General features: G+C 42.0%; 1 protein-coding gene across 11 annotated transcripts in view; it reads left to right on the top strand.

Annotated features, from left to right (window-relative positions):
* The window catches only part of LRRIQ3 (leucine rich repeats and IQ motif containing 3), a 69,547-nt gene that overhangs the window by 23,000 nt on the left and 21,868 nt on the right, over positions 1–24,679 (top strand). For all 11 annotated transcript variants that reach the window (XR_009763577.1, XR_009763578.1, XM_061633432.1 and 8 more), the window contains 3 exons: positions 1,354–1,522; positions 7,755–7,890; positions 13,804–14,524. Coding sequence is in view for 9 of the 11 variants with exons in the window: in XM_061633432.1 (XP_061489416.1) it covers positions 1,354–1,522; positions 7,755–7,890; positions 13,804–14,524 (1,026 nt within the window). In the remaining 2 variants the exon portion in view is untranslated. The remainder of the gene's footprint in view (positions 1–1,353; positions 1,523–7,754; positions 7,891–13,803; positions 14,525–24,679) is intronic.

The following is a 24,679-nucleotide window of genomic DNA, read 5'->3' as shown; positions in this document are numbered from 1 at the left end:
AAGTCTTAATGCCTAAATACATCATAGCATAGTTGTAGTCTACTAATAGCTGTTCAAAGTATTCACCTTACATATTTTGTCCTTCATGCTCATGTATTTTACAGGTTATTAATAGCCTATAGTATATTATACTAAAAATGTCAGCACCTCTCCAATGTCTTCAAAACTGGTTCATTAATAAGTTAATATGAAGCCCTCTGCAGATAATGTTTTGTCACTCTTTTTTTAATTATATGCTTACTCTTTGTAAGTAATTGCCAATGGCCAGCATGGGTTTCCTTGAACTTTGAAGATCACATTCAAATTGTTTTGCCTAAGATTTACCCCCAGTTTTATTTTAATATGTTAAAAATGATAATCCCAGTGCCACATTTAATGTGCTTAAAAAACCATAACACTATTTTTGAGATTCAGCCTGTAATCCAATGCATACTATTCTCAGCAGAAGGCCCATTGCATGCACTTCTGAGTAAACATACAAATAATTGCACTTCTATTCTCTCTAATGATAATAAACTTAATACATTTAGATATGATTTGAAAACATATATATCCCATTTCTTCTTTAAAACAGCATAGTCCAATCTGAAGATCTGGACATATAATCATGTTTGTAGTCTCCCTTCATGCCACAAAACACATGTTTGAGGACAGTGGCAAGGTGGGCTTCCTTTCCCTTCACAAGCACAGCAGCAAAGCTAGATTCAGGGATTATCCCTGGGTAGAGTGGTATTTTGTGCTCTTGGGGGTCATGTGTAATCTCACATTCTGTTTCCTAGTGGAGAAAAATTATATTAGATTTGAAGCCAAGGTTGAATGCAGCAATTCTTTCAGCTCTTTCTTGATTTTAGGCAGCTATGAGCACTATTCTTGCCCCCTTTTCAGTGTTTCTACCCAGCTTTATCAGACATTATGTTTGCATCATATGTATCTGTAATATGTATCCAAATTAGTAATATACGTATAGTGGCAAAGGTTGCAATTCTATCCACTCTTACTTGGGAGTAATCCTCATTGAAGATAGTGGAACATATTTCCAAATAAACATGCATTGGATTGAATTTTAATGACAGTGTGAGGATGAGTGAGATCACAAAATAAAATTAAGGAATCGGATTTCAGTATTTTGTCAGTTACATTTTTGATGTCACATATTATGCTATTTATTTGATTGTCAATAACAATGAGTAACGCTTTGGCATATAACTTCCTGGCTGTTTGTTTTGGGAAAATACAGAAAAGGTGTTGGGCCAAAATAAGAGCAATATGAAATAGATGTTTATATAATTACATTGTTTTGAGCTTACATTTTGCCTACTTAACATAAATTTGCCAAGCATTTGTTTTTTACAGCCTGATTTCTGTACAGGAAGTTTTGCGACACAAACGTTACATCAGAGAAGGAATAAAACGCACACCCATTCGACTATCGCCTTCAGTATATGATAGTAAAAGCTTTCTGTTTCACACCACTATGCCAGAACAGCACACTGTGGTCAAAGCACATACATCTGGGATCCAAGTAAGTATGCTATTTATATATTAATTTAGAAACTATAATAGAAAATCTGCATTTTACATGTAGCAACAAGAATCATTCTGTGGGTCCAAGGAAAATCATTAGAACCCTAAAGAATATGAGGGTAGAATCCTGTGTGCATCCCTAGGGACCATAGGATATTGTGGACCCTGCTTTCTGTGGGTGGAACTTCTTTTGAGCTGTTATTTCATTATACAGATTGTTAAGGAATGGAGCTGTGATGGTCTGTTTAGGACCTTGGTGGGAAGCCAGGGGTTATGCCTCCTTAAGTGTGTGTCCTGAGAGCTGGGAGCAGAACTCAAAGTAAAAATCTGTATTGCCTAGCTCTAGTGGGTTCTGAACTTTGGTCTGCACAGATGCAGAACCCATAAATGTGACAGCCCAAAGGACCATACAAAGAACCACAGTTATAGGTCACCAATCTCTTTTTCTTTTCTTTTTTTTTTACAATAATTTTTATTCAAATTTTCATAAAACATAGAAAACAAAATCATAAAACATTCAAAGACAAAAAACAAAACAAAACAAAAATGATTAAACAAAAAAAAATAAAATGTTGACTTCCCATTTGTCACATATCAAATCAGTTATAGGTCTACAATATATAACAATCCTGTCTCTTAAATCATATTATAAAATCACTTTCCTCCAGTAGTTATCTTAATTAATCATCAAATCTCATAAACATTACTTTATTCTTTCCACAAAAAGTCAAAGAGAGGTTTCAATTCTTTAAGAAATATATCTATCAATTTTTCTCCAAATAAACATGTCAATTAATCCATCTCGTTAATAATTATAATAATCTTATTGTCATAACCATAGTCCAAATAAACATTTCGATTAATCCATCTCATCAGAATCTGTTAGGTCCAATAATTTCAATAGCCATTATTCCATTATCCCTGTTAGTTCCATCTTCCATCTTCAATAGTCCTGTTAAGTCCAGTAATTTCAGTGTCCAATCTTCCATTATCAGTATTCCATAATAATCTTGCTGTTGTAGCCATAGTCATATAATAAGAGTCTGATGGGAATTTCCTCTATCCCAAATATTTTCTTGCCATCCATTCTGAATAAGTTGCTGAAATACTGTTGTAAAGTCATATCTGTGTTCTTCTTTTTTACAAAATGCACTGGCTCATCTCTTAAGAGTTTTTCCATTGTCACATGGCTGCAGTTAATTCCATAGATTTTCTCTATATCAAGCTCCATCACATCATTCCAGTCCAGAAGATTATCCAAGCCATTGATAACTTTATCTCTAATATCTTCATTAATTTCTTCAGAGATAACGTTAAATTCCAAACAGTAGATTTTATTTCTAAAATCCATAAACTCCAGATCTTTTTCCAATTCCACATTTGTTCCAATCTCCAGGGCTTGTATCTTCCCTTTATTTTTTCTTTTCTCATCTCTGATCTCATTCTCCTCTCTCACAGGATCCCCTATTTCTTTAAACTCCTGCGTCATTTTGCTCAGTTCAATTTTCAGCTCCTTACTACCCTGTCGCAGGGTTTGTTTCGTTATCTCAATCTCATCCATTATTTTCTGAAACATAGTTACTTCCAGATTCTCAGCCACTTTCTTGATTGCCATTTTTAAAACCACGAAAACAAAACAAAACAAAAATAAAGAAAAACCACTTCTTATTTCAGCAACAATTGGGTTAATATTCCAGGCTTGATGACATCACAGTATAAACAGAGCAACCTGCCTTATCTCTCTATGTTCAAGAATGCAAAACAAATTTAGTTCCCAGCATCAAAACAGTTAGTGGCGTCGTGAAGAAGCAGATTCGTCAAGATAAAATAGACCAAAAAGAGAATAGTCCCAGACAATATAATATTCCTTGGAATAGAAATCAGGAATAGAAATCCCTCTTCTGTGTATATCTTTAGAATGCACTTCCAGGACAGCTTTTTGCGACAGAAACAGAGATAAGCTGTTAATTTCGTGGATAACAGAGAAGAGTTATAGCTCACCCAGAAGCTGTCCAAAGCCGATCAATCTGACAAATCTCCTTTTGCTGCAACAATTTAAACCAAGTAAAAAAAATAATAGAAAGAAGGGTGCTTGCCTGTTAGTCCGTTCTCTCTTTAAAGAAAAGATAAACGTATCGCTTAAGCAGATAGAGCTTGTTCGAAAGTCCGTCCGGCATTGTTGGCTGGACCTTATCTCATAAATTAATGAAATCCAGTCCTCCCAACAAAAACAGGCTTTTGAGGTTGATCTCTACGTTTCTCCCTGCCCGGGAGAAATTTCATCAGTCAAAAAAAAAAATGTTCTGACTGATTTATATCTGAATAAGCTTCTTTTGAGGCGGGAGCCCGTCCCAAAAGCAGGCACAAGCGAAGTCACCCTTCCCGGAAGTCACCAATCTCTTTTTCTTGATAACTATTGAGAAAATTCATTCTTATTTACACCCTTGCATTTTACTATCTATGAACTCACTACTTCTGTACTCTCACTCTCATACAGGGTTTAGCTCTAATTGCAAGTGATTAATTATTTTCCCTCGCCTTGCCACTTATATATATAGGCAAACTGTCTTTGAGGTGGGGACTAACAGTCCCCACCTCAAAGACAGTTTGCCAGAATAGAACCATTACCAATAGGAACATGAAGTTAACATGAATGAAACTTTTATGGGTCCCCTCTTTCTTTATAATTTTTTTTTAATCCAGAGAGCTGTGACAAAAAAATGCATGCAATCACTTTTAAATAGAAAGCATGCCAAAATAGTTCATATTCAGCATAGGCTGTCTGCTAGTGCTTGTTCCTGTGTTATTAGAAGTGGGGTGGGAGCCATTTAACTGTGGTGTGGCTGTCTCGTACCACTCTTGGTAATGTTTGAAGGAAGTAGATTGTGAGGGTGGGGCTTTCAGTGTAATGCTGGCCTAGGAGAGGTAAGTATGACTGTTGCCTTCCTCACATGTTTGTCAAGTCTCTTTGAGTAAGAAAATATACGTTTCTAAATAATCTTATTTACTTGTTCATTTCTTGTTATTCTGATATGATTAAATATGTCACAGTGAAATATACACACACACATATGCATAGTTGGTGGAGGATTTTCTGCAGAATTTATTGGTTTGTGGATTGCAATTTGTTTAATAGTAGAACTCCCTGAAAAATACATAGAAAATTATTTATAAAGTAAATAGACAAATGGAGAGTTTTGCACTACTAGACGCAATTTTATAAAGTGGAATTGTCAAAAAGGAAAGATAAGCATTTTGCATTATTTTCTTAAGTTTTAATTGATCCCTTTTATTTTTATTTTGTTGATTCAAAATAATACTGGCAGTTGTTTGGAGAAACTAGTGGAATGAATTTCAGCACTGATGTGTCTAAATTACATCAAAAAATAAGAGCAAATATTATTAAAGCAATTTGGCTGCAATCTGTGTTAGAGTGAATATAACAAAACAAAAAGACTTGTTCCATTCCTAGGAATTGCAATTATATATTTTCAATTGACATGAAATGGCTTCAGATAGGGTCGGCAACATCTGCTTCCACTTTCTGTGATGGTGGCCTGTGGCTCCAATATGCAGGCATAATTGCCTTAGTATACAGTTCAGAAATATGCCTGTGCATAACTCCATTAGGAATTTTGCTTTCCTTTTTTTCAACATCTTTCCTTAAGCGCCAGGCTACTGAGGAAAGATTCCCCTGATTATAAGCTTGCTTTAGTATAATCTTATCTTTTCTCTGAATTGGCATAAGCTCGAACCACCAAATTTGCACCTCTTTGGCATGTGACTTTACTACATCCTTTTATTATTTATAAAGCACCTCACTTTATAAGTAGGTGCTGTACAAACATTAAAAATGAAAACAAGCTCCGCCCACAGGCTTACAGTCTAAGGTTTAAGAGGAGTCACATTAGGAAAAAAGGAAGGTAAGTATTAATGAAAGAGTGTATTATGGGTTATATCCAACTAAACAATTGCACACGTGGAACAAGTTTCAATGCAATGGAACTTCCTATCTTCTTCTCCCCTGTGCCTGCTCCTAAATCTGCTCCAGTGGGTTGGGGGACACCCAGAGCAGATTCAGGGGGAGGAGAAGAGCGGAAGTTCCTTTGTGCTTGGAGATGTTGTGCCATGTACAAAGTGATTGAATTGTATAGAACCCACTTGTCATTTCTTTGTCCAGTAATTACACTTACTATAGGTTCATTAAAATCAGTTTCCTTGAAACTATGCCCCTTTACATTCTTAGTGTCTGTTATATTTTCTAATCTTTCATGAGGTTTCCATTCTGCCTGGGGTGTTTGGAGGTAAATAACTGTTCCTGCTCATGGATCTTTCTCACTGGATGAGGACTAAAAGTTCTAGTGAATTTAGCTTTCATAGGTATAACTAGATCCTCTCAGTGGTCTAGGGCAGGTGTAGATGTTGCTAAACTACAACTTCCATCAACCCCAATGAGCAAGGCTGATGGACAGGGATGGTGGAAGTTGTAGTCCAGCAACATCTGGAGGGCCAAAGATGTCCCACACCTGGATTAGGGCCATAAAATTGTACTGGGTCATACAAGTAACATACAAATACTGAAAACTGAGAGTCATTTTACTGTTTGTGTAGAAAGTGAGTGCAAGCTGTAGTCCCGCAAATATCTATGCACTATAAAATAGCTGGTTTTCCAGAGCAAGAATCCATATTAGCCCAAATAAGAGACTAATTTAATTTAATGATAATGAAATATAACGAACATTAATCTAATAGCTGGCAGTGATGATGCACCAGTCAACCATATCAAGAGCTCTGCATAACAATGGCCTGTATGGGAGGATGGCAAGAAAGAAGACGTTATTCAAAAAGTACCATCTGAAACCACGTCTGGAGTTTGCCAGAAAGCATGAGAATGCCCCAGCTGCGATGTGGGAAAAGGTTTGGTGGTCAGATGAGAGCAAGATAGAGCTTTTTGGCCAAAACTCAAAAGTGCTATGTGTGGGGCAAACCTAACACTGCCCATGCCTCAAGACACACCATCCTACAGTGAAGCATGGTGGTGTCAGCGTCATGCTATGGGGATGCTTCTCATCAGCAGGGACTGGGCATCTTGTTAAAATCAAAGGAAGAACAGATGGAACAAAATACGGGGAAATACTGCGAGAGAACAAAAAGGTGAATGTCCTACAGTGGCCCAGTCAAAGGCCTGATCTCTATCCCATTGAGAATCTGGCGCTCTTTGAAAATTGTGATCCACAAATGACGTTCAACTAACCTGAATGACCTGGAGCGAATCTGCCAAGAAGAATGGGCCAAAATCCCTCTGATTTTGTATGCAAAGTTGGTACATACCTAACCCAAAAAACTTAAAGCTGATATTGCAGCGAAAGGTGGCTCTAATATTAATGTGGGGTGGGGGTGGGGGTTGAATACTTATGCCAGCAATGTGTTTCATTTTTTTATGTTTCTTACAAACATTTCCCAACATAAAACCAATGTCACCTTACAGTAATTGATTTTGAGTTTCAGGGTTTCAAAATAAAATATACAGAATGAAATTACAATGTACCATTGGTAATTCAGTAATATGAGAGCATTCGTCAGGGGTCTGATTACTTTTGCAAGGCACTGGATATGTTCATAATCAGAGGTCTTCAATTTAGTTGCCCTAGAGTCATTTTTAAATGCCCTAAGAGAAGCATATGCTTCTGCTCAAATTGAGAATTTTTCTTGTTTGTTTGCACAGATAAAGCTAAGGTGCCCTTGTCACCCGCAAGCTGCAGAGAAATGCATCTTGGTGTAACAAATGAGTGAAATGATTGTTTAGTTTAAAAGCTGGAATTTATTCAAGGAGCATGGAGGTGTGAGGTTGGAACAAGTATTCAGTCATCCATGCAAACACTGATGTTGCCTAGAGAGACAAATAATTTCTCAAGAAAGGGCAGAAATGAAGAAAAGTAGAATTAGCATTTTTTTACTGTATCATTAAATGAGTAGCATGAAAGTAAGAATATGTAGCCAAATGAGTGTTACTTGATGGAAAACTTCTGGAATACTGCTATAATAATATATCTGACAATGGATTGATTCCATAATTAAGCCACAGACCTGAACTTACAAGATCTGAACAGGGTGGTTTATAATAGATGCTCTTGGAGGTCACTGATTCATAGGGTTGCCATAAATCGTAATCGACTTGAAGGCATATAGCAAAAAAAAAGTCTGACAGAAGAAATGTTGATTTTTAACAGATTATAGAAGCAAAAGATCTTAAGGAGCTTCATTTATATTTGAGAAGATTAAAACATCCTGTTTTCTCGGCCTTACTCAGATTGGAAGAAGAAAAAAAGATGAAAGAAAAAAAATCAAAAAGGTCACAAAGGAAGGGTTAGTAACAATTATTTTCTATAATTATAGTACTAGGGATATTTTGGGAGATGTCTGACATTTCTATAGTTCATACAGATTTATGGATATCCTTATGCTTTGATTTCTGATTATTTCATATTTGTCTACAATAATCTCAAAATGTATATATTTGATTTGAATGCTGTTCTGTTCATGCTATCAAAGTTTAATCTTTGGACATGTTATGGACAAATATTTGCATCGTATGTATTTCTGTTTTGAAGTCAGGAAGCAAGTGTAGTTTTGTGGGCAAATTTCTGATGGGATGATTAGAGAGGTGTCATGTGATTTAGAAAAATCTATAGAATCTAAATTTTTGTTGCAATATTCCAGGGAGGAATTCTTAACACGTGAGTGCATTTCATTCATAAAATGACGAGAACCTCTGCTAATTTCTTAAAAGGTCACTTTGACATAGACATATGATACTGGAAACTTTTTTTAAACGGTCATCATCAGTATCATTCATGTAGAGCCATTATTAGCCACATCCTAGAGTTCATAATTTGGAATATACTTTGCACATCTCTGTACACTACAGGCTTCTGACCAGATATTTGCAAAGTGGCAGACACCTAGTCCTTGCACAAAAGCATTTGATTATCTGCAAGACTGACTGGGGAGTGTATGATATTTCTCATATAACTAGTATGATAAGTCTGTTGTCTAAGAACAATCATGCCTGATATGGGAATGGTAATTGTGAATGCACTGTGTCATCTCAGAGCTATTCCAATGCTCTTATCACCCTCTTGATCACAGGTATAAATACACTCCTTGGTGGTAATTTTTCTCCATTTCTTTGTTTCTTTGGAAACAACAATTCATAATGTTAGGCAAGTGGTGTAATGCTAGTCCTCAGATGCTAGATATGACATATAAGTACTGTATCTCCTGTGCATATACAGCATCATCAGTGACCTTTCAGCTATTTCTAGCCATTTCAGTGCAGGGAAAATGACCTTGGGTATAGAATCAAATGCCTTGCAGCAGAATAATTTAGACTTTTCTAGTCAATCTACTAGTTGTATGGCATACTGAAAGGGCTTAAAAAGCAAAATAGGCTTGAAAGATCCAAGTGACAGAAATATATGTTTAAGACATATATATTGAATGAGTCCCAGTGAGTTGGCTTACCAAGGCAGACGTATATATGGAATGAGTTATAGTGAGCTAGTTCACCAACAGCAGGTACAAAAAGAAGAAAAAAGGGGAACATGTGATAAACAGTTTCTCATAGAAAGTTCCTGCTTGTGAAAAAAAACCCTGGGGTTTTCTAGCTCCCCTCTCTGAGGCAGAGGTGGATAACCCGTGGCTCTGTAGATGTCATTGGACTCCCAACTCCCCATCAACTGCAGTCAGGATAGCAATGGTAGGGAATGATGGGAGTTGTAGTTCAGCTACAACTGGAGGGCCATACGTTAGCCACCTCTGTTCTGAGGCATTCATAGCCTGCAAGTTAATTTTAGTGTATTTCTCCTTATGGGAACCACAAAGAAATTCAACTGAACAGTATGAGGCACTAGCTTCATTTTGATCTCCACAATTCAAGGCATGTTAAAAATGAATTAGGAATTGGTTGCATATTTGTTTGGGTAAAGCATGGGACAATTTGTTGAACATTAAGGGTGTAAGAAACACATAGTGAGGTGAAGGAGATAAACCAATCACATATACATAAATCCCACATGTGTAGGCCCTGCCACTTCTGACCTTCATGTGATATGAAGATCTGAAGGGAAATTCTAAGCATATTCAGCTGAACTTGCTGCCCTGTGCTCCTACTGGGAGGAAGGGCAGGATATAAATAAATAAATATTCTCAAAAGCATCAAAGGTGCCAGTTTAAAGTGAGCAGAGATGTTTTGAAACCCATGAAAAAGAATGTTGTAGAACTGGAAAAGGGCAAACAAAATGATCAAGGGGATGGAACAATTCCCCTATGCGGGAAAGGTTACAACATAGAGGAAAAGTGGAATATAAATGCAGTAATAAATGAATAAAAATAAAAACATTAAGCGGCTTTTTAGTTTAAAGAAAAGGTGGATAAGAGGTGACATGATAGAGGTGGTGTGAAGAAAGTGGACAGGGAGAAGTTTTTCTCTTTTATACTACTACTAGATCTTGGGGACATCTAATGAAGCTGAATGTTGGAAGATTCAGGACAGACAAAGTATATCTTCACACAGCACTTAATTAAACTATGGAATTCACTTCCAGGAGAGGTAATGATGACCACCAATTTGGATGGCTTTAAAAGAGAATTAGACAAATTCATGGAGGACAAGGCTGTCAGCTTCAGGGCTGGGCAGTAACGAAGCAGCCGTCAGTTAGCTAGGCAATAAATCAGTCAAGGCCAGGCAGATAACGGAGGCCGGCTGGCAGAAGAAAGGCTTGACAAACTAACCAGTAGCAGTGTCCAAGAGCATCATCCAGGTAGGGAAGCAGAGTTCAGAAAGCCAGGGGTCCAGTGCAAAGGTCTAGAGGCTAACAACAGCATTACACACGAGGGGTCACAACCAATGTTGTAGTCAGCCATCTGCTGCAGCCATGAACTGCCTTTTATAACAGACTCCCTAAGCCAGGTGCCCATGATTAGTCTCCCAGCTGCTCAGAGCTGCTTGTTCTTAAACGACCCAAGCTCTTCCTTCATTGCTGTGCTACTTGCTGGCGTCTCCTTTCTGCAGGGGGGAGGGGAGCCTCCTGTTCATACCCAGAATCCAATTGAGGGGCTTCAGCCAGGTCCTGGACATTCTCCAGCTGGGGAAGAGCCAGAGTTGTGTCCTCAGGGGTTCCACTAGTTCCTTCTCCTGGATCTGCCAACTCTGCCTCTTCCTCCGTGTCCTCTGAAGGGGCCATGACAAAGGCTATCAATGGCATCTAGCCATAATGGCTGTGTTCTGCCTCCAGTGTCAGGGGCAGTATGCCTCTGAGTACCAGTTGCTGGGAATCACAGGTGGGAAGAATGTTGTTATGCTCAGGTTTTGCTTGCAGGGTCCCCATAGTTATCTGGCTGGCCACTGTGAGAACAGGGCTAGTAGGGAAAGAGGGAGAGACTTTCCTTGATGGACCCGGAATAAAATGGCTTTTGTGTCCTTGCCATGAATAAACTACAGTCCATCTGCACTGACCCATGGGTTCAGATGGTCTCAAATTATGAAACTTGAAAAACATGGATTTTGATGAGGGCTAAAAAGGTAAAGAAACAGCTACAGACATTTGGTATTCTCAGGATTTCAGAACATTTTTGTAAGTATACTGGGGCTATTTGGGGGCTGCAGACCATTTTGTATTGGCCATCCCTGAGTTAATGGATCAAATTTGAGCTGACAAAAATGTCATTACTATTATACAGAACTGTTACTACATAGCTATTTTCATGTCTGCTATATTTTATTTTTATTAGCATAAAGATTTTACTGATGTACAATGTGAGTTTCATTATTAATCTTTTATGTTGTGTTAATGAAGAGGAAATTCTATGCATACAAATGTGCTTAAGTACTCTGCTTAGTAGTGTCTTACTGTGGTGGTTAAAGGAAAGTTGGAGGAGCTTATAGCTACATTTTCAGTTTCATCTGTTCTAGTTATTTTTGGTGGTGTTGTCTTTGCAGGTAACCTTCAGAAAGCAGACAATGTATGGTTCATTGTAGCATGCCATACACTGTATTATGACAACCAAGAAAAACATTTACTCAGTGAAGTAGCTAAAAATTATACTTTTGCAAACAGTGTCTACAAGAAGCTGGTATAGCACTCAACTTCCAATTGTGTAGTTTTGGTAATTTTTCTTGGTCTTTTTATTTTCTTACAACTTGATTTATGGCTTACCTTTCCTATCCCCATAAGAATTCTTTCTATTTCCCTCGATAACTTTGATGATCCCAAGAAGAGTGGCTTATCTTTAGCAGTGTTTTCATTATCTGCAACATTGCATTTCTACTGGAAAGATCCAGATAATGGCCTGTTTAAATTTAACATCTCATATCCTTCTCTCATGAGAAATATTCTAGAGCACTTTTATTCCAATACCTTGGTGAGCTGTTGTCACATTTATTAAAAGCAGAACAATGTTGGGCATGTTAAAGAACATTAGTGAGCTTATAGACTACAGTCAGGGCAGTGTAGCTGATGGTAGGTGGTATAGAAAAGGGAGAGTTACCTTGCTTTTGGAAAGCTACTGTTGCAGAAACATGCTTTGAAGAGGTATTTGAAACCATTCAGACAGTAGCTTGACAGAAGGATGGATTATTCCAGATACAGAGGCATGGAAATGGCATAAAAACAGGAAATGGAAGAAAGCTGTTAACAAAGGCCAATAGCAGATGAGCTTAGGTGAAGAGAGGGAACTGGGATAAGAGTGATACTGTTGGATACCGAGACAAGATGAAGGATGAATAAGTAGAAAACATTATCAGCGAGAAGTTGCATGAGGTGCAGAAAGTGATTTGGACCAAGCAATGCCAGATAATTATGACACGGAAATAAGTGAAGATGTTACTTCTCTTTGCATGCTATACAAGTCAGACCCATCTCTTAGACCACTAATAAAAGAATTGATATCTAGAGTGACATGGATAAGTATGGAACTACTGTGTGCTTCCTGATTTTGTGGAGAAATAAAGCCCCCCTGAAATATAGTCCTCCCCCTTGGCTGCTGCTATCACCTAGGGATGGATTTTTTTGAAAATCATGATGTCAAGCTTATCCACACAGACCTTTTTTAATTCCTGTCTTATTTCTTGATTTTGATGAGAAATGAGGTTGCTGTTTTTCCATGTTCCCCTAAAAATACAAACTACTCTCACTCATATGAACTATGTGTATAATGTTATACACGTAAACAGATACATACAACAGTGCATATAACTGTATAAAATATTTAAGTATTAATACTTATAAAATTATGCTGCAAGAATATAGTATGACATGGGAAACTAAAATAGTTTTTGCGTATAATGTTTGCATATCACTGGGATTTTTAAAAGAAACACACAACAATTTGCAAGCAACTTGGGCCATAAGTGGGTGCTCAGAATGCGAGGGTATAGGCATATAAACAAGAGTTAGAATCAATTCAGGATATATAGCAGGCTCAATGACAAGGTTCAGAAGGCGCATGGAAGTGGAGGAATAGGTTAAAAAACCAAGCAGGTATGGCCAGATCTGAAATGTGGAGCTTTGTGTCAGACATGCCCATCAATTTGCTGACTTGCCTTTCGATAGTCTCTCCTTCCTTTGTGGGGATTTCTGGAGGAGGCTGGGGCCATTCAGAATAGGGCAACAGTGCATCTTGTTCCAAGCGCAGCAGATACAATTTAGGAATGAGTACTGACACCTGATTCCCAGGACTAACATAACATAAATGCACTTATAAAACAATGCCCTGGTCCAGGTAAAGTTAGTTGAAATTAAATCCCATTGTAATCCCCCTGAAACAAGTTAGTCGTGACAAACAAGCAATAGAACTTGTTTGTCATGACTAACTTGTTCTGTTGATTTCAGTGAGACTTTGTCAAACCTAAGTTTAGTTGAGTTGGGATCATTCTGTATGAAGATGAGTGAGAGTAAATAACAAAAAACTGGTCATTGTCAAGGCAGCAGTTAACAAGAATTTTAAGCTAGGGTTACAGGCAGTTTCAGGATTTCCAGGACCTATTTTGATTAGTGATTTAATTCCTTAGAATTCTATCTTTGCAAGCCCATTAAGTATGGCCCCAAATCAGTTGGAATAATGTTGTTGCTTTTCCGTTATCTAGTCCTTTGGATAAGATTCAGTTGTTTATATGAAAATGCTAAACTATGATTTATTGTAACTTTATTAATGAAAATGTTAATAACATTGAAAACATTTGGGAAATATTAATGTAACCATTGAACTATTTCATGTTAGATATCTTGGACTGGAAAAAAACTGAAATGAAAGCTGATGAGATGGCAACTAAATTCAGGCTTTCAGTACGTAAAATACCTTTTTATTCATTGACTGATGAGCTGCAATTGTATCAAGAGAGAGACAAAGAATTTTTTGATGCTGCCCATGACTTGCGTTATTTCATGCATCCTATCCCACAAACTATGCCTGTACATGAGCCAGGGAGCATAAATAAAAGAGCCTTTGCTAAAGCATTTGGAACTGTAAGACTTCGCCCCTTGTGTGCCATCGATAAAGCGTACTTGGAAAGTCAGAAATGGGATGTCCAACTTAGAAAGGAGCGGGAAGTTATGCGGATGCAGATTGCAAGATGTGAAGTGAGAGAGTACATGCATCGTATCCAGGAAGAAAAAACTGAGAAAGTTCAGAGGAAATATGAAGACCAAAAGTTCATGATTAATGATTCTTTGACAGAGTACAAGCATAAAAGATCAAAGTCAATTAACAAAATGAGCCAAAAATATGTTAGTTTTTTAAACACCAAGGAGAGAAAAGCAATAGAAAACACATTTGTTCAGCGCTTCAGCGCTCAGCATGTTTCTTTGACAAAAGGCTTATTAAGACTTGATGGGTGGAGGAATCATGAAGAAGCCATAAAGGAAAGAAAGCATATCATTAAAGGAATCGTAGAAGAACAAAAACAGCGAAAAGAGGTGTATAAAAATTTTCATGAGGAAAGGTAAGTTCACTTTTTCAAATTATTCACTGTGGGAGTTATGAATGCTTCATATTAACCTGTGGAGTTTTCAAAAACAGATAGACAAGTTTTAAGGAAAACTTGTTGAATGAATGGGAACCCCAATAAATATTTATTTAAAATATTTATAATCGGCCTTTCAGTCTCATGTCCAAGATGCCTAAGATGGCTAACATTTTTTTAAAAAAAACCCAATCGCTATATTAAAAGAGCAGACTACACACAACACTCAAAATTTTCAAACGAAACAACAAGGGGATAACAATTCATAGGCCAGCCACTGAATTTTAAGTTGGTCTTTATTTTCTAAACAAACACCATTGAGGAGGATGACAGGTTAAACTCCTGGGGACAGGGAGTTCCACAGCCTCATCATTACAATGGAAAAAGTTGTCTTCTATCAATTCCCATTGGTTCCCACCAATACATTATATAGTGCCCCTGCCACTGATCTGAGTGGAAGGGCATACTCGTATGTACATGCAAATATTTAGAAAAGAATACAAGACAAAAAACCCAGCCCTTTCTATAGGTGAAGCATATGCCTCTTTGGTTCATTTTAACTATAGATGTTTTGATGTAGAATATTGAGACTTGCACTCATCAAAAGTTGGTATATATTTTCCATGAAATCAGAAATCTTTTTAAAACATGTAAATCAACCACCATCTCTACTTTTTCAGTTCTACTGCCAGTTTTCTTCTATGCCCAATGCAGTGGCCCCCACCCCAATCTTCAGGTTGATTTTCAAAATCATTGTCCAGTTTTGACTATAATACTCTGTATTGTACTGATGATTAGACTTCAGAAGTTTACTATGCTTGCTAGATCAGGATGCTGCTGGTAATATTTCCTTTGGCCGCTCATTGTGAAGCAAAGGCTGCTACAACTCCTGTAGGAATGTTATTCTCTTATATTCTAGCTCCTTAAATGTGGGGGAACATATAACTTGATAGGCATATCCATCTGCCTACTGCAAAAGTAGGGGAACAGCTGCAGCACTGGGAGACTGGGTAAGACCTAACCTGGGAGTGAGTACCTGAGCATCTGGGTGCGTCCTTGCTTGCTTGCTCCTCAGGGTTGCTGTCCCTTGAGACACTGAAGTTCCTGGTAAGTGCTGCAAGGACTGGGACCCCCTGCCTGACCCTGACTCCAGAGAAAGGCTGTAGTCGATCTTGCAGCCTCTTGCATCAGCTCCTGGCTGGGTCAGGGGTTAGGGAGTCCCGAGGGTGAGTGGGCTACCCCCTTCTATTTTTTAAAAAACCTATCTGGAGGAGATTGATAGTGGGGAGGATGTACGGCACATGTGTATTTCCTGCGCAGGGTGAGAGCCTATGCAATGAATTGAACAATAGGAGAAAATTGCCAGATGCCTTCAGAGTGAGAGTCTGTAACTAGCAGAAGGCTGGCCCTCCCTGGGTGTTAGATGGGGGGGAGTAGATGTGCCCTGTGTGAAAAATATTGAGTGTGTCTCAGTGTTCCCATCTTCTCTCAGAGGCCTTCTGGGAAAACTGGTTGAAGTAGGTTTTGCTGGTGGTCTCTTGTTGGGTTCATATCAGGTATTTAGGAGGAGTCTTAGTAAGGAGGATCATGGCTAATGCCACCCCTATTTCAGTGATCATGAGTAGGAGGGTGTATAGATATGGGGAGGTGGTGAACTACCACAGAAGACGCGGGCAAGGCTATCTACACCTTGTTCTTCACTCCCACTCATCTTATGGATGGATTCTTCATTGGTCATCTGCTGTGCCCACTGGCCTGTGTGCGCTGTTGTTTAATGCCAGATCAGTACAGAATAATACCACACTTATCCATAATTTGACCATAGATGAAAGTGTTGATTTGATATGCATTACTAAGACCTGAGTGGGTGAGCTGGGAAGAGTTGATCTGACCCAGCTTTGTCCACCCAGATACTCGGTGCAACACCAGCACAGGCTGCAGCGATTGGGGGGGAGGAGTTGATGTGCTCTACAGAACTTCTATCTCTGTCACCAGAAAACCACTCTGTCTTAGAGCTGGCTGTCAGAGCCTGCACCTGGTGTTGAGCCAAGGAGATAGTAAACTAGGGTTGCTGCTGGTGTACCATCCACCCTGCTACCCAGCAGCTTCACTGACCAAGGTGGCGGAGGCTGTCTCAGCTGTGGTATTGGAGGAGCTCAGAACAATAGTCCTGGGTGATTTAAATGTCCACGCTAAGGCTGCCTCTAGTGTTACAGCTTGGGACTTCATGGCCTCCATGACAACCATGGGGCTATCTCAATTTGTCACCGGCCTGACACATTGGGCAGGGCAAACCCTCAACTTGGTTTGTGCTCCAGATGGAGGAAGGGGTGGTCTGGAGATGCGGGTGGTAGTGGATATCACTACATTGTCATGGTCAGACCAAGTTTAGACTTATGGCTCTGATCCTCTCCTGCAGGAGTGATGGACAGATTAAGATGGTCCACCCCCAGAGACTAATGAAATCCACTGGATTCCTGAATGCCCTGGGGGAGTTCCCAATTGATAGAGTAGGTGACTCTGTTGAAGCCCATGTCACACTGTGGAACAGTGAGGCGTGTCAGGCTCTTGACATGGTTGTCCCTGAGTGCCCTCTCCGGCATTGTGGAGCCCAGTACACCAGAGAGTTAAAGGCAATGAAACAGGCTGGACGAAGGCTAGAGCGCAAGTGGCGAAAGATGTGCTGTGAGGCTGATTGGGCACGAGTAAATCATCATAACCATGCCTACTGTGTGGAGGAGAGGGCGGCAAAGAAGGCCCACTTCTTTGCCTCCATTGCATCCTCAAGTAGCCGTCCAGTGGAGCTTTTCTGTATTGTCAGGGGTCTGTTGACATCAACTCCAGGAAACAGAGTTTTAGACCCTTCAGAGGCCCACTGTGAATTATTTGCAAGGCACTTTGAGGATAAGGTTGCTCACCTCCCTAGCAATCTTGATGCCTCATCCACATCTACTGTAGTTTCCAGTGAAGTGTCCAGTGCAAGGTCTGCTGCAACTTCTTGGGAATGTTTTCAGTTGATGCGGCCTGATGACATGAACAAGGTTCTTGCAATGATGCGGACAGCAATGTGTCCCCTCGACCCTTGTCCTTCTTGGCTTATTAAAGCTTGCCGAGGGGAGTTGACCGAGTGGATCCAGGGTGTGGTCAACACATCATTGCGGGAGGAAGTGGTTCCAGCCGCCCTGAAAGAGGTGGTTATTCAATCGCTCCTGAAGAAGCCCACCCTAAACTTTGCCACAACTGCTGCCTGGTTGCAAATAGGGAAGGTGACTTTGCTACATGTTTAATGTGGGGAACAAAAGAAAGAGAAGAATCAAAAACAAAACCAAGCCTACATGCTTCCTCCACAGGCTAGAAAGGGATGTTGTTAATAGTGATGGAAAATGTGTATTGCGAAGAAGGCTTAGGAGGAAAGATGAGCAATTCTGTCTTTGCCATATTTGCAGTTGAGGGGCGAAATAAAACACAGAGACATCAGCTTGGGTTGAACAAGGGCCACTTTATTTAATTACAGCAAACAAAACCCAATTTAAAGTGACCTGCAGAGGGAAACCTAGGTGCAGGAACTGTCTATAAGCAAGTAGCTTGCCACACAGCTCTCGGGCGACCAGCCCCTGCTGGGGCAAGGGCAAGCCCATCTGCTTACCCCTTACCCTGGCCACACCTTGTAGGTGAGTAGGGGGGGGTTCCTACATCATCCCCACCCAGGGCTGGATAACCCTTGGGTAGATGAGATAAGTTGGCTCCAGAGGCAGCCCATATCTTGCCCTGGAGCCGTAAAAGCCCTGACAGACAGGCCTCTGGAACCGCCAATCACCTCCAAAGGTGCCTAAGGAGGCCACCTAGCTGTACTTACCTATTTCTCTTCTGGCACCTTCCTGCCACAAAAGGGGGACAAATCTCTATTTAGTCCCCCTTTACCCCACTGCCGAGAAGCACCTCTCGCATACACCTCTGCAGGTCTCCCAAAATATGTCGTTACCTGTGTCTGGCAGGCGAACGCCATCGGCCCTGTATAGCTCACCCTTCCAGTGCTGAATGTGGGGATGCGGAATGGCTAACCCCCCATGCCCAAGAGCCAACAGAATCTGCCAGTTGACCTTCTTCTGTGCTCTATCTATTGCCCATGGGTCCCATACACCACACCACACCCTGCGTGGGAGCATGTCTGACCATAGCAGATGTACCGAAGGCCACCTTTGCCTTATCTCCTGCATGTCCTTACATGCCTGAACCCTGAGGACCTTGCCCTGCAGCAAACCAAGGTCATTACCACCCAGGTGAATGACCACCACCTGCAGAATTGTCTGCACTACCCCTAGCTGGAACAGAGCGGGTAGGAGCCCCTCCCAACGCATTCCTCACCAGTCAAGACACTGTACTGCAGCCCATTGACTGAGGCCCAGCTGCGAGCCCATGCTTGACCTCGCTGCCCTCCAGGCTGCCCAGAAGATCATGCTGTGGCCGCATATTAGGATGCGTGTCTGCTCCATCCCCGTCCAGCAACCTGTCGAAACAAATAAAACTTGTTAGGTTTCTGCATTCCCAAGCTCCCTAAACGGGGCGAATATAGCCCTTAAAGGCACCAGAGGACCAACGTCCAACTGCCTGTACTCTTGCTTGGGGAAAACCAAGACCTGCTGCCGTAGAAGCACCTCTAATTCTGAATGAATGGGTTCCAAACTGTGAGGGGTCATACCCTAACCTCAGCAATGCTCGCTTTGTTAATGCCCAAAACTGGTATATGGAGAGGGGATCCTGATTTACATGGGTAAATAAATATCCATCCCCAGCTCCCATATCTCCTAAAAATGCTTGTAAAGCCTGCACTGGGAAGAGGTTAGGCACCAAGGATGGAGCCAACCGGACATAAGAACATAAGAAGACCCTGCTGGATCAGGCCAGTGGCCCATCTAGTCCAGCATGCTGTTTTCACGGTGGCCAACCAACTGCCTGGGGGAAGCCCGCAAGCAGGACCCGAGTGCAAGAACACTCTCCCCTCCTGAGGCTTCCGGCAACTGGTTTTCAGAAGCATGCTGCCTCTGACTAGGCTGGCAGAGCACAGCCATCATGGCTAGTAGCCATTGATAGCCCTGTCCTCCATGAATTTGTCTAATCTTCTTTTAAAGCCATCCAAGCTGGTGGCCATTACTGCATCTTGTGGGAGCAAATTCCATAGTTTAACTGTGCGCTGAGTAAAGAAGTACTTCCTTTTGTCTGTCCTGAATCTTCCAACATTCAGCTTCTTTGAATGTCCACGAGTTCTAGTATTATGAGAGAGGGAGAAGAACTTTTCTCTATCCACTTTCTCAATGCCATGCATAATTTTATACACTTCTATCATGTCTCCTCTGACCCGCCTTTTCTCTAAACTAAAAAGCCCCAAATGCTGCAACCTTTCCTCATAAGGGAGTCGCTCCATCCCCTTGATCATTCTGGTTGCCCTCTTCTGAACCTTTTCCAACTCTATAATATCCTTTTTGAGATGAGGTGACCAGAACTGTACACAGTATTCCAAATGCGGCCGCACCATAGATTTACACAACGGCATTATGATATCGGCTGTTTTATTTTCAATACCTTTCCTAATTATTGCTAGCATGGAATTTGCCTTTTTCACAGCTGCCGCACACTGGGTCGACATTTTCATCGTGCTGTCCACTACAACCCTGAGGTCTCTCTCCTGGTCTGTCCATTTATTCCTACTCTCTGCTTTCTGCTTCTTAACCAATTCCTTATCCACAAGAGGACCTCTCCTCTTATTCCATGACTGCTAAGCTTCCTCAGAAGTCTTTGGTGAGGTACCTTGTCAAACGCTTTTTGAAAGTCTAAGTACACTATGTCTAAGTACACTATGTCCACTGGATCACCTCTATCTATATGCCTTCCTTTACACCTCTGGTCCATTTTAGACCTTCTCAGATTTATGCAAGCACAAACTCCTTCCATGGAGACGTCAGCAAACTGGAGGGCACGACGAGATAAGTCTCGCTTTGTGCCAGCTACCACTTCTCCTATTTGAAAAGCTCCAAAAAACAGCATAAGGGCCACTGCCTGGAATAGTTTGGCTTCATAGCTGGAAGAGCAAAGTGTGTTCCACTGACCACTCATGTCCAGTAAAATGTCTACTGAGATAGGTCGACGGGAATCAAGTCTGGCAGGGTGTTATCTAGCCCACCCTGCCAACATGCGGTGGACCCTGAAGTCCCCTGCATAATCCAGAAAACCACCTGCCTTTGCTAAGAAGGAAAGCCCCGCCAGCTTACTTTGCAGTGCTTGGACTGACAGGCCCCGCCTCCTGCCGTCCACCAGGAATTCCAGCTGGTGACTCACTGGAATAGGCCATTCTGGTGCCATAGCCTTTGCCAGCCCAGAATTCCTGAAGCGACCTACCTGCTCTCTGGTAACTGGCTAGTGTACTGCGGGCAATGGAAAGGCTTATGGCCCTCTCTGACTCTGCTCTCCAATCTCCCAAATCACAGGGGGCACGGCTTCTGGCTGAGCCCTGGCCATCGGTGCCAGCTGACGGAAACGGTCCATCTGGTTCCATGACAGAGCATCAGCAACACTATTGTCAATGCCAGGAACATGCTGTGCCCAAAAAAGAACATTAAAATGCAGGCATTGGAGAACAAAAGCCTGGACAAGGCCCATAACCCTGGCGTTCCTGGATGTAAGAGAGTTGATAACATGGACTGTGGCCATGTTCTCACACCAAAAATGGACCACAGAGTTCTGCAGCTTCTCGGCCCACAAATACACTGCCACTACTATAGAAAAATTCCAGAAAGCTCAGATCTTTGTCTATGCCTTTTAGAATCCATGCCTGTGGCCATTATCCGTTACACCAGGAAGACCCGAAGACTACCCCAAATCCAAAACTCCCAGAGGCATCTGATTGAACCTGTAACTCAGCCTCAAGGAGGCGGTCCTGCCTCCAAAAGGATATTCCATTGAATTCCTGCAGGAAGGTTGACCAAACAGCCAGGTCAGCTCACAATGCAACCGTCACCCTGAACCTATGGCGTGGGCGTAAAAGCCCAACCATAGCATCATACACGTGCCTCAAAAATGCTCTGCCTGGCGCTATGACTCTGCATGCAAAATTTAAGTGACCCGCCAATTCCTGGAGGGTGGTGAGGAAAACTTTTTTAGCCCCCATTATTTCTCTTAATGTGGAGGACCTCAATTTTTTCCCTGGGAAGCCTACAGTATTGCCTCTCAGAATCAATCTCTATACCCAGGAACGTCAAAATAGGGCTTGGGCCCTCCATCTTTTCCATAGCTAGAGGGACCCCAAGTTCCCCTGCCATGTCCTCGAACTGTGCATAAGGTGTTGGCATTCACCTGTGCCAGCCCTACCCGCAAACAGAAAGTCATCCAAATAATGTACCACTGCATTCAGACCCGTCCATCTCTTGATCGCCCACTCCAAAAAGGTGCTAAAACATTCAAACACTGCACAAGAGATTGAGCATCCCATAGGCAATGCTCGATCCACATAAAATTTGTTGGCGAAAGTAAAACCCAGCAGCTCAAAATTTGCAGGGTGGACAGGCAGGAGGCGGAAAGCGGACTTAATGTTGCACTTACCCAAGAATGCACCTCGGCCACAAGTGCGCACCATGCGCACTGCCGCATCAAAGGAGGTGTAGTGGACTGTACATAGATTGTCAGGAATGAAATCGTTAACTGACTGCCCTCACGGGTAGGACAAGTGGTGAATCAGCCTGAACTCCCCTGCTGTTTTCTTGGGCACAATACCCAGCTCTGAGGGTAGATAATGGTGGGTAGGGGAATGGACCAAGCACTCATCCCGCCTGTACTTCTTTGTCAATTTTCAGTTGTACAGTTATCTCCATGCCCAGTATGGAGTTCAAATTACGTGACATGAAGGTGACCCGTGGGGCGTTATAAGGAATGCGGAAGCCAACCAGAAACCCTTGAAACAAAAATTGTGCATCACCCACCACTCGGTAACCAGCAAGTAAAGACTGCAAAACCTGTAACTTAGTTGGTGAGGGGCCCTTTTCCTTGAGCAGTACCAGGTGGGGGCTGCTTTCTGCCTCCCTGTTGATCCCTGTTACCTCCTCTATAAAATCTGCCCTGGGGCAGGCAGTGCAAGGGTGTGCTGCTCCACAAATGGAACATTCGTGGCGGTAACGACACGGGTTACGTGTGCAAACTCCCTGGGAACTAAAGTCCCAGTACAGCAGCTGTTGTTGAACCCCTTGCCCCGCATTAACGCGGTGAAGGGTAGTGTTCGACTGCCTGCTCAGAAGATGCCTGCTATCACACCTTTCCCCCATCATGGCTTGGGTCACAGTCATGAACTGCAGCCATAACTCGGGTTCCTTTTTGTGCCATGGCAGGACCCATCGCATGCCACCCGCATACAAAATGCCTCGTCATAAGATAGCCAGTCCAGTCCTGAGAACTCCACATAAGCCCTGTAGATTATATCCAAGTACTTCAAGAGAGACAGACCCTTTTGAGGCTGCCACTCCATCAGCACTCCAGCATATATTAAGTACGCTGGCAACCAATTGGCCCATGTGCGGTCCACCCTCCTATGCCTGGGCCTCTCAACGTCTCCCTCAGCCTCCTTGTCTTTGTCCCATTTAGGGTGTTCCCTATATAGTAGCGAAAAGACATCAACATACTCCCCCCGCCAAATTTTGTCTTTCGTCGAAGGGAGCAGGTGGAAGCCTAAGGTGACAGATGTTTCCCCAAAAGTGATGGCATTAGCAGCAACAGCGCCCAAAGGGTCTGACAAATTACCCTGACCTGCCATTGCAGTTGGCTGTTGCTGCACCTCCACCTGTATGGCTGTTGGAGCCGGCCCACAAGGTGAAACAGCTGATGCCATCACCTGTCTATTGCCTGCATGTTGCCAAATTTGGCTGCATGCTGCCTGGAGCGGTGGTTGAGACGTACTACTTACTTCTAGTTTAGAAGGAATAGCAGATACTGTCCCAGGACTGGTGACCCATGGATCCTGAGGAGGCCACCCCAAACCTGTCCACCCAGCTGCTTGAGCCGGCCTGGGAGACTCACCTGCTCCCACCAGCTGCCCAGCCACACTTGCAGCTTGGCAGTCCACCGCAGCTGTTGATATCACGCCAGCCTGGGGTGTAGCCACCTCTCTTCCAGTCCATACCACTGCTGCCGGTGCAGAAGGAGTCACTGGCCCATCGCTCACCATCTGGGTAGAGTCAGGGCTGGTTTCAAGAGCTTCAAGCCTCGCTAGAATCAATGCAAGGATATTATTGTTAGACCCTTGCCGCTGACCTATATTTGAGCTACCCAGAGCCTTGGCTTTTGTTCGCTTTGGCCTGGTGACCCCCCCTGTGGAAGTCCCCGGAGTGGCCGCCTGCTCTGAAACAGGCAGTGGCAACCCAGGAGCAGGGGTTGGTGCCACCCTCCCCCACTGCTCTAAAGCCTCAAGGCGCGCCAGGATGGCAGCCCATGGTGGCGCCTCCTCCTCATCTGAAGAGCCAGGCACCGGGGGAGGCCATTTTTGTGCTGCCTAACAGCCCTGCCCTTACCTTTTGCCCTCTTTTCCCTTTTTTGGTTGGCATAACTACTTACACCACCCCTGGTCTACAATAATAGTTATGAAAAATATTATTATTATTATTATTATTATTATTATTATTATTATTATTATTATTATAAGCCACTGACAATATGATGCAATGCACTTAGTTCAGGCTTTCGTTTATCAATAATCACCACAGTCAAAGTAGTCTTATTATTACAAGCCACTGACTGTATGGTGAAATTAACTTATTGCAGTTCTTAGTTCACAACAATAAATACACAAACAGTATCAGTGTCAAAGAAAGCAATACCAATATTATTGTTAAACTATTATAAGACACTGCTTAATGTATAAAACCCCTAATCATAAACCATGCAGCACCTATAATTTATTTATATTCAATAGAATCTATCTAATTGTGTAATTCAGATTATAATTGTGTTGTGTTCTTGTTTAACTGGCTGCCAAGGCAGCCTTGAGGTGGCGCTGCTGGAGTACACCAGGCGTCTCCCTCCCCCACCAGCCAGGGGGGGCAGCCGCATTTGGCTGAGTAGGCCCCTTTAATGAGGCCCATGCCAGCTGCAGCCGCT

Source organism: Rhineura floridana, chromosome 6 (genome assembly GCF_030035675.1).
Source record: "Rhineura floridana isolate rRhiFlo1 chromosome 6, rRhiFlo1.hap2, whole genome shotgun sequence".
In the NCBI taxonomy this organism is placed as follows: Eukaryota; Metazoa; Chordata; class Lepidosauria; order Squamata; family Rhineuridae; genus Rhineura; species Rhineura floridana.
This window is presented reverse-complemented; position numbering and strand designations above follow the sequence as displayed.